Here is a 13,964-nt window from a genome sequence, read left to right as displayed (position 1 = left end):
GCTTCGAGTCTTTAATTTGATGTGCTTTCTCGTTTACCGAGACCAGAGTGCTGAGCTTCCCTCTAATGCCTTCCTGGTATAGCATGCTAAGCTTCCTTTGAGACGTCACTTTCCCAGGTTTTCAGTCATGTGACTTGAGCGTGATTGACTTAGGGCTACAGTCTGATTGGGTAACCCTATTAAGGCCCCCATTCCCTTTGCTGCAAGAGTTGGTTCTAGAAAGGACGGTGACCTAAGTATTCCCATCAGAGTGACCCTCATGACTCTGGCTGGGAAATTTAGGCTGCAGACCCTCTCTTCTCCATTGGTTACCAGCAAGGAAGTGTGTAGTCCCAGACACTCTTGACAGGCTTCTTGGGGCTTTGAACAGAGAGCAGGATGGAGGATGGAGCCAATATAAGAGAGAACAGCCAAGAACCGGAGAGAAACGGGCCTGTGCACCAGTTTGAGACCTAGACAAAGATTTGCCTAGAGACATGTCTATTCCTGAGCTGCTCAATTAAATGTACTCAGAAATTCACCTTCATGAATCTTTCTGCTTGTTTTTCCTTGTTGTTTTTGTTTTGCTTAAATTGGTTGGGTTGGGGTTCCGTTGTCTGCAGCTAATAGACCGCCTTCCTCCAGCTGCTTTCACTTCCTTTGCATTAATGCAGCCCAGTCGCCTTTGGTCCCTGCCTCTCCTCTTTCCTCAATTTAAGAACAAATAGACACACTGCTACGTATAAAACAGAATAAGACAGGTGGCAGGGTCATTTGGATTCATGGCTTGTTGAGATTCCATGCCCAAAGGATATTGATTCATGGATCAATGTCAATCTGGAGGGAAGTCCTGTCCTGTTGAACATTTTAATCAATGACTTGGATGAAATAGGAGACATGCTTAGTACGTCTCAGATGACACGAGGCTGGAGGAATTGCTAATATAACAGATGGCAGAATCAAGATTCAAAATTATTTTGACTGACTTGAACAGTAATAAGGATAAATATAAACTCTTGTGTCTAGGCTCAGTAAATCAATTGTATAAGCAGCGTTTGGAAAGGCCCAGGTTGGCAGTTGGCATAACTGCTTAGAACCTGAAGTTGACCCTAAGCTCATGTTGAGCCTAAAGTTGAGACAATTAATTAGTAACACAGTGAATGCAGTTTTCAAATATTTAAAAACTGCTGTGAAGAAGAGACACTAACTTTGCCTCTACTTCCCCAGTAGGATAAAGAAGCAGAATTTCTTGGGAAGTAGTCTTCAGTTAATTGAAACTTTTTAAAATTGTTCCAGTAACAGAATAGACCACCTTCCAAAACTGTGAATGTAATAGCAATTATATCAGAATGTAATAGCAAGGATTCCATTGTGGTAGTTTTCCTTTGAGAGCACAGATTTTAAAAATGAATCTCTTTAACAGCTCATGAGTCAAAGTTATACCCATACAAGCATCCAGGGGAAAAAGTGAGGTGATAAAGTAGCCTTGCTCAGCACCCTTGTTATATCCGCTACAAGTGACCAAGGGGGCCTCATCTAGAAGAAATGCCCAGAATTTGGCCTGGGCGCTGATGGGCCCCATCTTCCCTTATTCCATTTGTGAGCCTCCTCCTCAGCCCCTGGTCTTCAGTTTGGCTCCAGCTTGGCCTGTCCTTTCGTCCCCTCCTGCCTTCCAGCTTGGCTCTCTCTCTCTCTCGTTTTTTTTTTTTTTTTTTTTTGAGATGGAGTCTTGCTCTGTTTCCCAGGCTGGAGTGCAGTGGCGCGATCTCGGCTCACTGCAACCTCCACCTCCTGGGTTCAAGCAATTCTCCTGCCTCAGCCTCCCGAGTAGCTGGGACCAGAGGCACGTGCCACCATGCTGGGCTAATTTCTGTATTTTTAGTAGAGATGGGTTTCATCATGTTGGCCAGGATGGTCTCAATCTCTTGACCTTGTGATCCGCCCGCCTGGGCCTCCCAAAGTGCTGGGATTAAAGGCGTGAGCCACTGCACCTGGCCTCCAGCGTGGCTCTTTTTTCTGGCTCACATCTGCCTCCCTCCAAGTCAGACATTGGGAAGCCATAACTCCTTCCCAATCCCTGCCCTTTGGGCCTGACTCTTTCCTGGACCTCTGTAGCTTCCTCGAGCCAGGCCTGGCTTCATGGTCTACCCCAGACAGTGAAGGTATACACACAACGTGTATTTCTGTTGTGGTGGTTGTTCTCAACATTCCATTTTACTTGCTAACCCGGAGAGCGGGAGAAGCTGAACAAAGACCCTATTTCATCTTACAAGCTTAGAATGTGATATTAGCAAGTTATTAAAAACAAGTTTCACTTCCACAAACACAAAATCAATAGTCCTATGGATATCCCATGAGCAACTAGACCCAATTTGTACTCACGTGTTTCTCCTTAAAAAGGTCCACTTCTCTCAGAAGCTTCTCTTGGCAGGCGGGGTGGATGGCCAGTAGGTAGGTGGCAAAAGAAAGTGTGTTGGTGACAATTTCATAGCCAGCGATGAGGAAGATGAAGGCCTGGCCCACAATCTCATCCACAGTCAAAGGCCTGGCCATGGCTCTGGGCTGGTGTTGCCGGGAAGGGTTCGGCTTGCACTCAGTAAAGGAGAAGACGTCTCTGACAATGTCAAAGTCTTGCACGGCCACGGGACTTGCAGAATGTCGGGCATCCAGGACCATTTGGAGGAAGTCTCTCCGCCTCTAAGGGACACAAGCAGAAAAATGCACATTTTGGCCTTGCAGTCAGTCATTAAGAGTGAGGCTTCTTGGAGAACAAAGGAGGAAGATACAGAGGTTAGCTTTTGAAATGCTCAGTATGAACCAAGGTTCCTCACTGCTGAGTTATCTGGGATGGTGAGAGCCTGGAAGCCACCTGAATGTCCCTCAGTATAGCACTGGTCAGGCAGATTCTGGGGCAGTGAAGAGCAGTGTAGGATGCTGCCCTGAGCAAGGCAGAGGCCATTCTATCCGGGCTGATTTGAAAGTCATTGAGCCGCTTTGTTAAGAAAAACAAAGCAACCCTTTGGGAGGCCGAGGCGAGAGGATCACAAGTCAGGAGTTTAAGACCAGCCTGGCCAACATAGTGAAACCCCGTCTCTACTAAAAATACACACGCAAAAAATTAGCCAGGCGTATTGGCACATGCCTGTAGTCCTAGCTACCTGGGAGGCTGAGGCAGGAGAATCGCTGGAACCCGGGAGGCGGAGGTTGCAGTGAGCTATTGCGCCACTGCACTCCAGCCTGGGTGACACAGCGAGACTCTGTCTTAAAATAAAAATAAAATAAAATAAAAACCAAAGCAGGTCATGGAACAGTATGCACAGTGGCTCTCATTTCTGCAAAAACAGCAAATGTACTATATATATATGATCATGTATATCTGTCTATGCATAGAGAATTTTTAGCAACATCCCCACCCGACAGTTCACAATGAGCTGGAGGAGGTAGGAACACCAGGAGGGGGCTTTTATTTTTTACTTTATACATTTTGTACTGTTGGTTGGTGGTTCGTTTTGGAAAAATAAAACAATGAAAACATCATATAGATTGAAAGCCAAGCACGTGCTGTACTGCTCACTTATGTGCAACGTAGGGCTTGGATGGGCAGCCACAAGTTTTTCTCACACGGTAGAAAGTTAACAAAGGTGGGGGCGAGGGGAGGGGACTAGTTTGATGACGCCTGTCTTCAAAGTCTCTAGGCTTTGCCTTCTGTATCCGCTAGCCTTCATATCAGATCTTCACATTGCTTCCCTCTTTTTCTCTGTAATCCCCTGCCCCCATTTAAGTAGAGCTTTCTTCCTCCACCCTTTTTATCAGGCATTTGCATATTCTTTATATTTTCACTACTACTAATTGTAACAATAGGAGTGTTTCTAAACTGTTTTTGTGTTAACAGAGCGCATTCCTAGAATATCCTCCTTTGAAACGCTCTTTGATGTCATGAAGGACAACCGGCACATTTCTGTTTTCTGAAGCTTATGGGACTAAAATGGCAAAAGGAGAGTATCAGAACCACCAACAGGGAAATATTAGAATTTCATTCACACCAACAGGAAAATATTTGAATTTCATTCACAGTACTGTGCTAGTGGCAGCATTTTCTCAATTCATCAGCTTCTGAATTTCAATTGCATTCATAATCTATGCCACACACCTGAGCGTCTGATTCCATCTTTTAAGACTTGTCGTTTCACGTGTGGTTGCTTTTTCTCCTCCGTAAGATTATAAGCAACTCCAGGGCGGGACCCCACCCTCAACAACATGCCAGTTTTGTGCTGAGCACACGTGAGGTGTGCAATCCATGACTCAACAGACAAAAATGTAATGCAGCATGTGCATTGGAGGAAGCGTGTGTTGAGTTTGATGACAAATGTATGCTATTTAGAGCGGGAGTCCTGGATGCTGATGCCTTTGCAGCTCCACTGCACCCCAGCCTTGTGATTTTGGACGGTGCCTACTGGGATCCTAGCAGTGCTCAAGGTGAAGGCTATGGGCGCCACAGACCTTGAGGCTAAGGAAGCAAGTCCTCAGCTTCCCATCGGCCTGCTGGGTTCTCATAGCTGAGAAATGGTGAAGGGTCAGGGGTAGTTGCCGGCCTCATTCCACCCAGGCCCTGCTTGTTCTCATTTTCAAATGGCATCCTCAAGGGCTGGCGTTCCCCAGTTGCCATCCTGCTGCTTGGTCAACATCTGGGCAGCTGGTGTGGTCCCACTGCTGGCCCTGCTCCCATGGAGCAGAGCTGGGGTAGGGCCAGGCAAGATGGCACACAAGGGAAGTGAACATCCTCTGCTCCCTCAGCTCTGGGACACCAGCACAGGACCCCAGAGCATGCCCAGACCTCTCTGCCAGTACCTCTGAAACTCCTCAGGGTGTGATACCATTCTGGTCCCTGAGGCTTGGCTATGGCTTTGCTGAGGTGGTGTAGGGGTAATGATGGGAAAGAGGGCATAGCCACCTCTACACTGGGTATTTTTTTTTGAAATGGAGTCTTGCTCTGTTTCCAGGCCAGAGTGCAGTGGCACGATCTCAGCTCACTGCAACCTCCGCCTCCTAGGTTCAAACAATTCTCCTGCCTCAGCCTCCCGAGTAGCTGAGATTACAGGTATGAGCCATCATACCTGACTAATTTTTCTATTTTTATTAGAGACGGGGTCTCTCCATGTTGATCAGGCTGGTCTCAAATTTCTGACTTAGTGATCCACCTGCCTCAACCTCCCAAAGTGCTGGGATTACAGGCGTGAGCCACTGCGCATGGCTTACACCGGCCATTTTTCTATGGGCAAAACTGCAGCCAGCATCCTTTCCTCTTATTCCAGCCCAGACAGGCTGCTAAAGGGCTGTCAGAGTCTTGCAGAAATCGGTCTTAACTTCCAGCTACAGAGGCCAGAGGAAAGGCCACTCTCTAGGGCCTGTGCGCTGGAGAGGAACATCAGTGTGGATGGGTTTCTTTTATTCACACTGCATCAGGGAGGCTATCTGAACACTGCCCATTGAGGACTGAAATGGTGCTGGTTTATGGTCCTATCCAAGAAAAATACGCACCCTGATAGATGTAGGTGTCTAATCCACCCATCGGCTAGAGCTTAGAAAAATATTTACCTCTTAACATCTGTGCCGCATTTTCACTGCGCAAACACACATCTGCTTGATGGAATGTATACAGACTTTAGATGGTTTTAAAGCAAGTTTTCTTAGTAACCGTATAGCTCTGTCTTGACATGGCCGTCCTGGATTTGTGGTTGGGAGGTTTTTCTCAGATCAACTCATTATTTGAAACAAACAGCACTAGAGTTTATAAAAGGAAAAGCTCTAGGCAATCCCAGTAATTGGATCTTTAATAACCTCTCACCTCTTAGTAAGTCATTCAGTGCAACAGTTTTAAAATTTTTAGCCTGATTCCATAGCCAGGCTAGGGGATTGTGTGTGTGTGTGTGTGTGTGTGTGTGTGTGTGTGTGTGTGTGTCAACGCTCTCAAAGGGTGGCCCTTCGGAGCAATGCTGAGGGTTGAAAATGGTTCTTATTTTATTTTTTGAGAAGCAGTTTCTCTCTTGTTGCCAAGGCTGGAGTGCAATGGCACAATCTCGGTTCACTGAAACCTCTGCCTCCCAGATTCAAGCGATTCTCCTGCCTCAGCCTCCCAAATAGCTGCGATTATAGGCATGCACCACCACACCAGGCTAATTTTATATTTTTAGTAGAGATGGGGTTTCTCCATATTTGTCAGGTTGGTCTCGAACTCCTGACCTCAGGTGATCCACCCGCCTCAGCCTCCCAAAGTGCTGGGATTATGGATGTGAGCCACACGCCCAGCCAAAAATGGTTGTTTCTTTATCCCTCCTCCTCCTGGCTGCATCCTCCCTCTGCTGAGAAGCATGAACCTGGATCAGAATGTTCTGTCCTTTTAAGCCTCAGAGCTCAGCCAGGGATACTGGCCTTAGCTGCCTTCCTCCCACACCTCCAAGGGTATGTGAGTTGAGTTCACAGCGGTGCGGGCCGAGGGGTTGTAAGCCTGCGTGTACCTTCCCGTGCCTTCTGCATCTAGACACATGTGCTGCACAGTTCTCAGGGTGCGAAGCTGCAAAGGACACGGTCGCTGCCCAAGGCTGCTCAGTATATCAAGCCACTAATTGACCCCTGATTTCGTTCCAGGCCAATGCCTTAACAATTGGACCTCGCCAATTCCTCTGAGCCACCCACCCAGTCTTTGAAACAACCCTTTTAAACTTGCATCTTGTGCGAGTCAACTAAGGAAAAGCCATTTCAGCCCTGTTTTTCCTTTTTAGTAACTTTCTTTAACGCCACAAGGCCCTTAAAGCACAGATTTACACATGCATACGCATATCCAGTATTGAAATGACCTTTCTTCCCACAGAAAACTCCTCTATTTTTAGCCAGGTTCAATCAACAAATATTTACTCGATTCCTACTGTGTGCCAAGCATCGTGCAGATCCGCAAGGAGGAAAGAACGTGCTGGGTCTCACATGAATCGTGCTAAGGAGTCCAGTGGGCCCTCAACCATGAATTTTGTAGCAACACCCTCCATGCTCAGCGGGAGTGTGGGGTTGACTGACAGCTGCCGAACTGTCTAATAAGCATGCTGTTCATGCTGGAAAGCTCCATCTTGCTGGGTTTTCAATACAAAGAATATGCTCATAAAAATTGCATGTGGGCACATTTACCTAGAAAATTCTTCTACGCTGCTCTCACCTGTGCTTGGGGTGATGCTGGCACTAGAGAGAGAGTTTTGGGGGCAGCTTTAATTCTACCCGTCCATGTCAGAGGACGTACACATTGCTCTAGGCTTCTCCTCTCTGCCTCCCACCCACCCTTTCTTGTCTGACCTTCCTCAACCTTCCTCTGTTCTCTCCACTGTCCCTGGAAGCCGTAAGTGGTGGACTGCTGAAGGACAGCATGGTGTGATGTGCGGGGTTGGGAGAGAAGAGGAAGAACAGAGACAGTGATGCCGGAGTCGGCTCCATTCCATTTCAAGGCTGTGTCCTATTAAAATACGTTACCTCTTCGGCAGCTTGCTGGTCCCGCAAGGCAATCACATTCCTAATGAGTTTGTTAAAAAAGCCATTCAGTTCATCTCGGTTCTTATTGGGCAAAATCCGGGCCAGTGGGACCATTATGGATGGAAATGATACTTGAAAGAGAAAAACAGAAGTGGCATTGAGAAGGGGGTGATAATAAGCCAGGGCCATTAGATGCCTGTTCCCAGGAAGCAAACACAGGCCTGGAATCGGAGTCGTTTGGAGTTCTGCCCTCCCCGCCGCACTGCTGCTTCTAAGAGCAGGGGTGATGTCTTGCTCCCTCTCGGGACTCCTCACCATTCCTGGCACATAGTAAGCACTCAATAAACATCTGTGCAATTAATCGAGTCTGCACTTCCATCTGGCCCTCTAGAGGTCAAGCTCATCCTTATAAATTAACGTTTCAGGTCCTGGGGATGAGAGCCCAAGGTCTTTGTACTTCATCAAGAGAGAAAGGATTACAGGCTGTTTCAAGCCTTAGCAAGTGGTAGAAGCTGATTTACTTTTTACAAACTTTCTGGTCATTTGAATTTTTTTTCCTCTGGATAACTGTCCCCAGCGACCTCCTGAATTGCTTCCAGGAGCCGCTGCTGTGGGTGCCTCCCTTGCCGGGCCCCACGTACAGCATGGGCCCTTGCTGCCATGTGTTGGGGACTGGGCTGCCAGCATCAGGGACCCTTCACCTCCCCTGGAGCGGGGCGCTGGCTGGGTTCACCTTCTTGGTTTCCATGGTGGGTGCACCCTGCATTGGGCTCTACAGGAACTGAGCTGGGGAGAACAGCTGCAAACACATGCGCTCTCAGAATGCGCGGGCCCATTTTCAAGAGCAAGAGCTCGAACCAACACGACATGGCAGCAGGAGGGCCCTGCAGAGGTAGAGAGGAGGAGTAGAAGGGATGGCGAAATGAAGCCACCTGCCCCACGGGCCTGGGCCGTGGTTGAGGCACAAGGGGCAGACGCAGCCTGGGCAGCCTCCAGGAGTGGCAAAAAGGGTGAAGGAAGAGACTGCTAGACGCTCAGTGGCTCTGCCCTCGATTTCAGAGCAGAGCTGGTAGGGGCAACAGGGGCTCCCACGGACATTGGCTCAGAAATGGGAATGAAACTGGTCAAGGAATGAATGGAACTTGCCAGCCCAGCAGAATGGCTAGAAATCGTGGCAATAATCGGTAACAATCGTAACAAAACGTCAATGCTCCCATAAAAGCAAGAAGATACTAGAATTGGCCAGAGGGCAAAACCTCACATCTACAACTAAAATAAAATGAAGAGACTGGTCCCCGTAGCAATGGGTAGCCAACTACTCATCCACCACACAGGATTTCTATGTGTTGGGCTTCAAGTGGAGAGGTCTTTTGGAGAGGATTTTGGTGGAGGAAAGAAATATGCCCTAGGAAATGAAAGGCTTTGGGTTCCGGTCTCAGCCCAGCCTTTCTTGGTCTGTCACCTGAAAAATGGGGACAAGAATATTTTTCTCATGGGGTGATTACCGGGACTAAGCGAGGCAATGCACACCCAGTGCCTAACACGGTGTGTCCCCACTGTTCTCACCATGGCTGTGGGACCACTTACTGCTAATGCCAGGGTTATGTACAGCATTGGTAGTAAGTGGCCCTAGGCAGGTGACAAGAGGAAACTGGTGGCTCCATAAGACAAAGCCTCTGCAGGGGAACACCCCGAGTCCCTTTCCCAGTGGCAGAGGCAGAGCCCCAAAAGCCGCCCCAGGTGTCATGGGGTCTGCCCAATTTACTAGGGTCATTGCACTTCCCTGGGCTGCAGCAGCACTTACAGAGTAAAACCAGGATAGGTCTAGGGATGCAGAATTCGAAGAAACGCTTGCAGTGTTTCACAAAGGGATCCTCAGGGGCCTGCTGGGAGTCCACCGGGGTGCCGAAGGCGACGCTGGCAACCACGTCTGTGGCGTAACAGCAGTAGCACCTACAGCAGATGGGAACACAGGGATTTGAAAGGACTCTGGCAGGGGCTACTCGCAATGTCCCCTCCAGAGGATCTGCCTACACTGACTCGCCTCGCCTGCAGGTATGCCCATCGGAGGAGCTTCTGCAGATCTGTGGTGAGGTGGGGGGAGAGGGGACACTCTGAGCAGCGACAGCAGAGCGCGGGAGGAGACACGAAGACCTGGCAGCTAAACAAAGACCCGGGAGAGGAGGAGGGCACCCCCTCTTCCACCTTCAGGCTTCAGGCAGCCGTGCTCGACCAGAACACAACCAAGTACTGAGAAGGACACTTTACATTTTCCTCCCTGGGAAGGAGAGCAGACAGGTGAACCAATGCCTACATGCTTTACCCAAAGCTCTGCACAGTCCAGCTCAGGCCAGAATCTAATGATTAATTGATAGACATCAAATTGTCATTGATGGATTAACAACCTAATTATCTAGTTTTATTAACTTTGTCTCCCTCTTCCTCTTAATGATTTTATAGTTTTCTTTACAGCAACAAACAAAAAGCAAGGGCTCTTCACACTCAAATAAATACAGGACAAACTTTAAGGCAGGCTTCACAAACATCTGTATATTATTACAGAAAACACACACTGCACTCTAGAAACAAACAGAAGGAAACGTGTCTGCCAGGAGCTCCAGAAAATTTAACCTCTTAGGCTATAGGAAACCTGTCCCTTAAAAGGCCATTTTAAACTCGAATTATTCCTTTTTCTTATAGGAGTAGTTAGATTAAATTCTTTTCCAAAAAGCTAAAAACTGGGTTAGTAATATCTTTTAATAATTAAAAGGCCTATTATTGTTCTCAATGTAGACACACACTTAACTCCTCTTGTATGTAAGGTCTATAACCACTAACTTATCATGAAGGGATATATGACATTTCCAGATGACTTTTTCAATTCTGAATGCTTTTATTGAAAACATTTCTACAATTGATTGCACATTTCCCTGCTAGAGTGAAAACAAGAATGAGACTACTGACTGATTTCATCTGATCTTGACGGCTGAAGATTTAAGGGTCTTAAGGGCTATTTACTTTGCTTTTATAGCTTATGAGTCCACCTTATTTTTAGCCAACTCACGCATCCTATAATAATCAGAGAAAATGTGGATGAAAAGACTGTGTAAACTGGTGCAATACCAGTGTTGGCCATGATTCTGTTATTATTTCATTAGCAATGATAAGGATGAGTCCCTTTCTGGCTGATTCACCATCCTACTTTATTTTTTATCTGCTGTAAGCCATGATGGCATAAAATGACTAAAGCAAAGGTGGCCAGTCTCTTGGCTTGCCTGGGCCACAGTGGAAGAAGGAGAATTGTCTTGGGCCACACATAAAATACAGTAACACTAACGATGGCTGATGAGAAAAGGAAAATCACAAAAAAAAAACTCAGAAAGTTTACAAATTTGTGTTGGACTGCATTAACACTGCCCTAGGCTCCTTGTGGCCCACAGGCTGTGGGCTGGACAGGCTTAGACTAAAGGTATTTTTTTTTTTTTTTTAATAAAAACCTTTTAGTTATAAAATGATGAAAAGCCAGATAATCAGTTATTTAAATTTGGTGTCCACCATTAAGTCATGGCTTCTGGGCTGAGGTGCAGCACAATTTTTCTTGACATGAAAATGCCTGAACCTTCTTCCCCCTGGGCCCTGTCCCTCCCAGGCCTGTCCTGTTTGTGCCTGGTTCTGTGGAGGTCAGAGGTTGGATCCATCCACAGATTCAACAGGCCACACGTCCCCTGGCTCTGCTCACATTTCTTTCCCATGTGAAGTGGGTTTCTTTTCTTCTTATTAGTCCACCCATGCTTTTATGAGCTTCTAGTGTTTCCACAGTTTGCTAGTCCCAAGGTAATTGTCCAGCAATTATGGACAGTTACAAGAAGCAGCGATTCAAAAATGCGATTTCTCATCTGTAATGCAGCAGCCTTACCTCTGGATGTCGAATGCATCCCCAGAATCTCCATAGCGTTTTAAATGAGCCAGGAGAAGGTCGCAGGCTTGGCTGATGAGGGGAGCCATCTGATAATGGATAACAAAGGTGTAATTAGGGCACCATGCCGGGAGTACACCTAAATTGGCTGCAGATGAAGAGGTTATATGTGGTGCTTTCTGGGAAAATGAACACTGTTTGGAAGATATTTTTCACAAGGCTAAGATTCAAGAGGAAGATCCTAAAATATTCATAAAATATTCATATTCACAAAATACAATAGCTTTAAACATCTATTTTAGCTTACGCATTTTTTATCTTTGGAAACAAAGAAGAACAGATTTACAGTGAATACAGTGAAATAATTATGAAAATGATCATTAAGTGCTTAGACAAAACTGAGAATCAGTACTCAGTTTCATGACATTTGGTTAGCATTAGTGAGTAAGTAGAGCCCAATCCATATGCACTATCTCTGGAATTAAGCCAAGTCTATGTTTGTTTGTTCCAACTGTAATTTAGATCTTTCACTAGAATATTGAATCTCAGTATCCAAAGGAACCTAAGGTCATTCATTTCAACTTCTTATTTAACACAGAAATTATTTATAGAGCATTTCTGATGGATGGTTATTCATTTGTGCTTAAGCCACTGAGCTTTCAAATACTGGGAAACCCTTGAGTTCAAGATGCCTCCTATGCCCACACAGAGTAATTGCTGGGTTTCTTTTTTTTTTTTTTTTTTTAGGAAATTACTTTTATAATAGAAAATTTCTAACCTACACAGAAAGGTAGAATGGTATAATGAAGATTCACATAGATACCACTCAGCTTCAACAAATGGGTGGGTGGAATTCTTTGTGGAGCCTGCTGGGCACCCATGCGACCTTTTACTCTCTTTTGCATGATTAAAAGGCCAAGCTGAAAATATCGAGCAGAATTATTTCATTCGGTGCCCATTCTAGAATAGCATCATAGCTAAAGCAATGTGCTCTAATACATCGTTCTGAGCATTCCTCACAAAAGACATAAAATGTAACCTATGTTTAGATTTTGTGATTTTGACACAAGAATATTGAGTTCTCGAGGTCAGGGGGATTTTAGTCTGTTGTGTTTTTTTATTATTATTTTTATAATTCCAGCACCTAGAACAGCATCTGGCACATAGTAATTATTTGTTAAGTGAATGGACAAATACTTGAACTGTATTGATTATGTAATACCCACTCTTTCCTTTTAAAGTCTTGAGGCACTGGGAAAAGTTATAAAGTTAATCTGCTTGTCAAAAGGTACGTTATTGTACCGCGGCAAAATCTGACTTCACCTAACAATCTTTTGTTGGTTTCATCTCTCTTCTCTCTTTGTGACAGTGCACCCAACACTCAGACCACAAGTGCCTATCCATTCCCCATCTTCTTGTAGACAACTGTTCCCATCTGTTCCATAGGGGCTGAACCGCATGGCTTGCACATGCCTCTCCTGCCTTACTGGTCTCTTCTTTATCAGGGTCACTCCTAAAGGTGGCCTCATAAGTGGATCACACTATTTCAGGTATGGATGGTATATGGTAAATGAATCACTTCCGGAGATCTGTATCCTACACGTCAATCGCAACACCAGGTTTACATTGACTTTGTTTAGAAGACAACACAGGCAAATATTTGAGGTTGAGGTTAATGAAAACTGCATTCTTTTTCCATGAATGATAACATGTACAATTGCTATTTTGATTTTTTTTTTAGGGCTCATTCATCAGAAAGGCTTTAGTTGCTGCTCTGCTATGTGTTCTGAGCAGAACGATCTCTTAACTTCTCTGGAATATTCTGATGGCTGGAGACATCTGGTAGAGTGGGCAGCTGGGAGGCTATTGGCGGGATGTTGGGAGGACATGCAATTTTATAGGACCCTCCCCTCTGCAGCTTCCTCCGAGTCAGATCCACATGCTCTGGGTATACGAAAGAATTGTGTCACCGGGGGCCCAACTCCTCTGCTGAAGGAGTGGATCCTGTAGATTGAAGGTGAGGGGGTTCTGTAGATCAGAGCTGAATTGGCTCCATGAAGGCTGCCATGTGGAGGCAGGAACCAAGGAAGGGACGGTGGCCTGGACAGCCCTATGGACAGCTGAACAATAGCTCAAGGAGCAGAACGTTCAGAGCGTAACACACCCAAGCGGGGAGATGATACAGAATCTGAGACCCATGAGTCCCCTGTTGCCAAGGCTCATGGAGGGAGGGCCATTTTGGGAAAATGGATTTGCTGTTCATAAAGAAACAGGGCTTAGAGTGCTGGGGTGTTTGAACACTGTGGGAGAGCAAGAGATGTACTCGCTCATCAAAATCCCATTACCTGGCCAGGAGTGGTGGCTCATGTCTGTAATCCCAGCACTTTGGGAGGCCAAGGCAGGTGGATCACTTGGGGTCAGGAATTTGAAACCAGCCTGGCCAACAGAGTGAAACTCATCTCTACTAAAGATATAAAAATTAGCTGGGCATGGTGGCAGGAGGCTAAGGCAGGAGAATCGCTTGATCCTGGGAGGTGGAGGTTGCAGTGAGCCAAGA

At 46.2% G+C, this 13,964-nt stretch overlaps 1 protein-coding gene across 2 annotated transcripts in view; it reads right to left on the bottom strand.

Annotated features, from left to right (window-relative positions):
- TBXAS1 (thromboxane A synthase 1) overlaps nt 1-13,964 on the bottom strand; it is a 183,627-nt gene that overhangs the window by 56,613 nt on the left and 113,050 nt on the right. Inside the window, exons 6-10 of one of the 2 annotated variants that reach the window (XM_017499801.2) lie at nt 12,190-12,327; nt 11,408-11,496; nt 9,296-9,444; nt 7,492-7,622; nt 2,362-2,676 (exon numbers count right to left, since the gene is read on the bottom strand). In XM_017499801.2, the coding sequence (XP_017355290.1) occupies nt 2,362-2,676; nt 7,492-7,622; nt 9,296-9,444; nt 11,408-11,496; nt 12,190-12,327 (822 nt within the window). The remainder of the gene's footprint in view (nt 1-2,361; nt 2,677-7,491; nt 7,623-9,295; nt 9,445-11,407; nt 11,497-12,189; nt 12,328-13,964) is intronic. The other variant, XM_017499799.2, reaches the window with a different exon arrangement.

The sequence above is a fragment of the Cebus imitator genome, unplaced genomic scaffold (genome assembly GCF_001604975.1).
Source record: "Cebus imitator isolate Cc_AM_T3 unplaced genomic scaffold, Cebus_imitator-1.0 Scaffold260, whole genome shotgun sequence".
Classification (NCBI taxonomy): domain Eukaryota; kingdom Metazoa; phylum Chordata; class Mammalia; order Primates; family Cebidae; genus Cebus; species Cebus imitator.
This window is presented reverse-complemented; position numbering and strand designations above follow the sequence as displayed.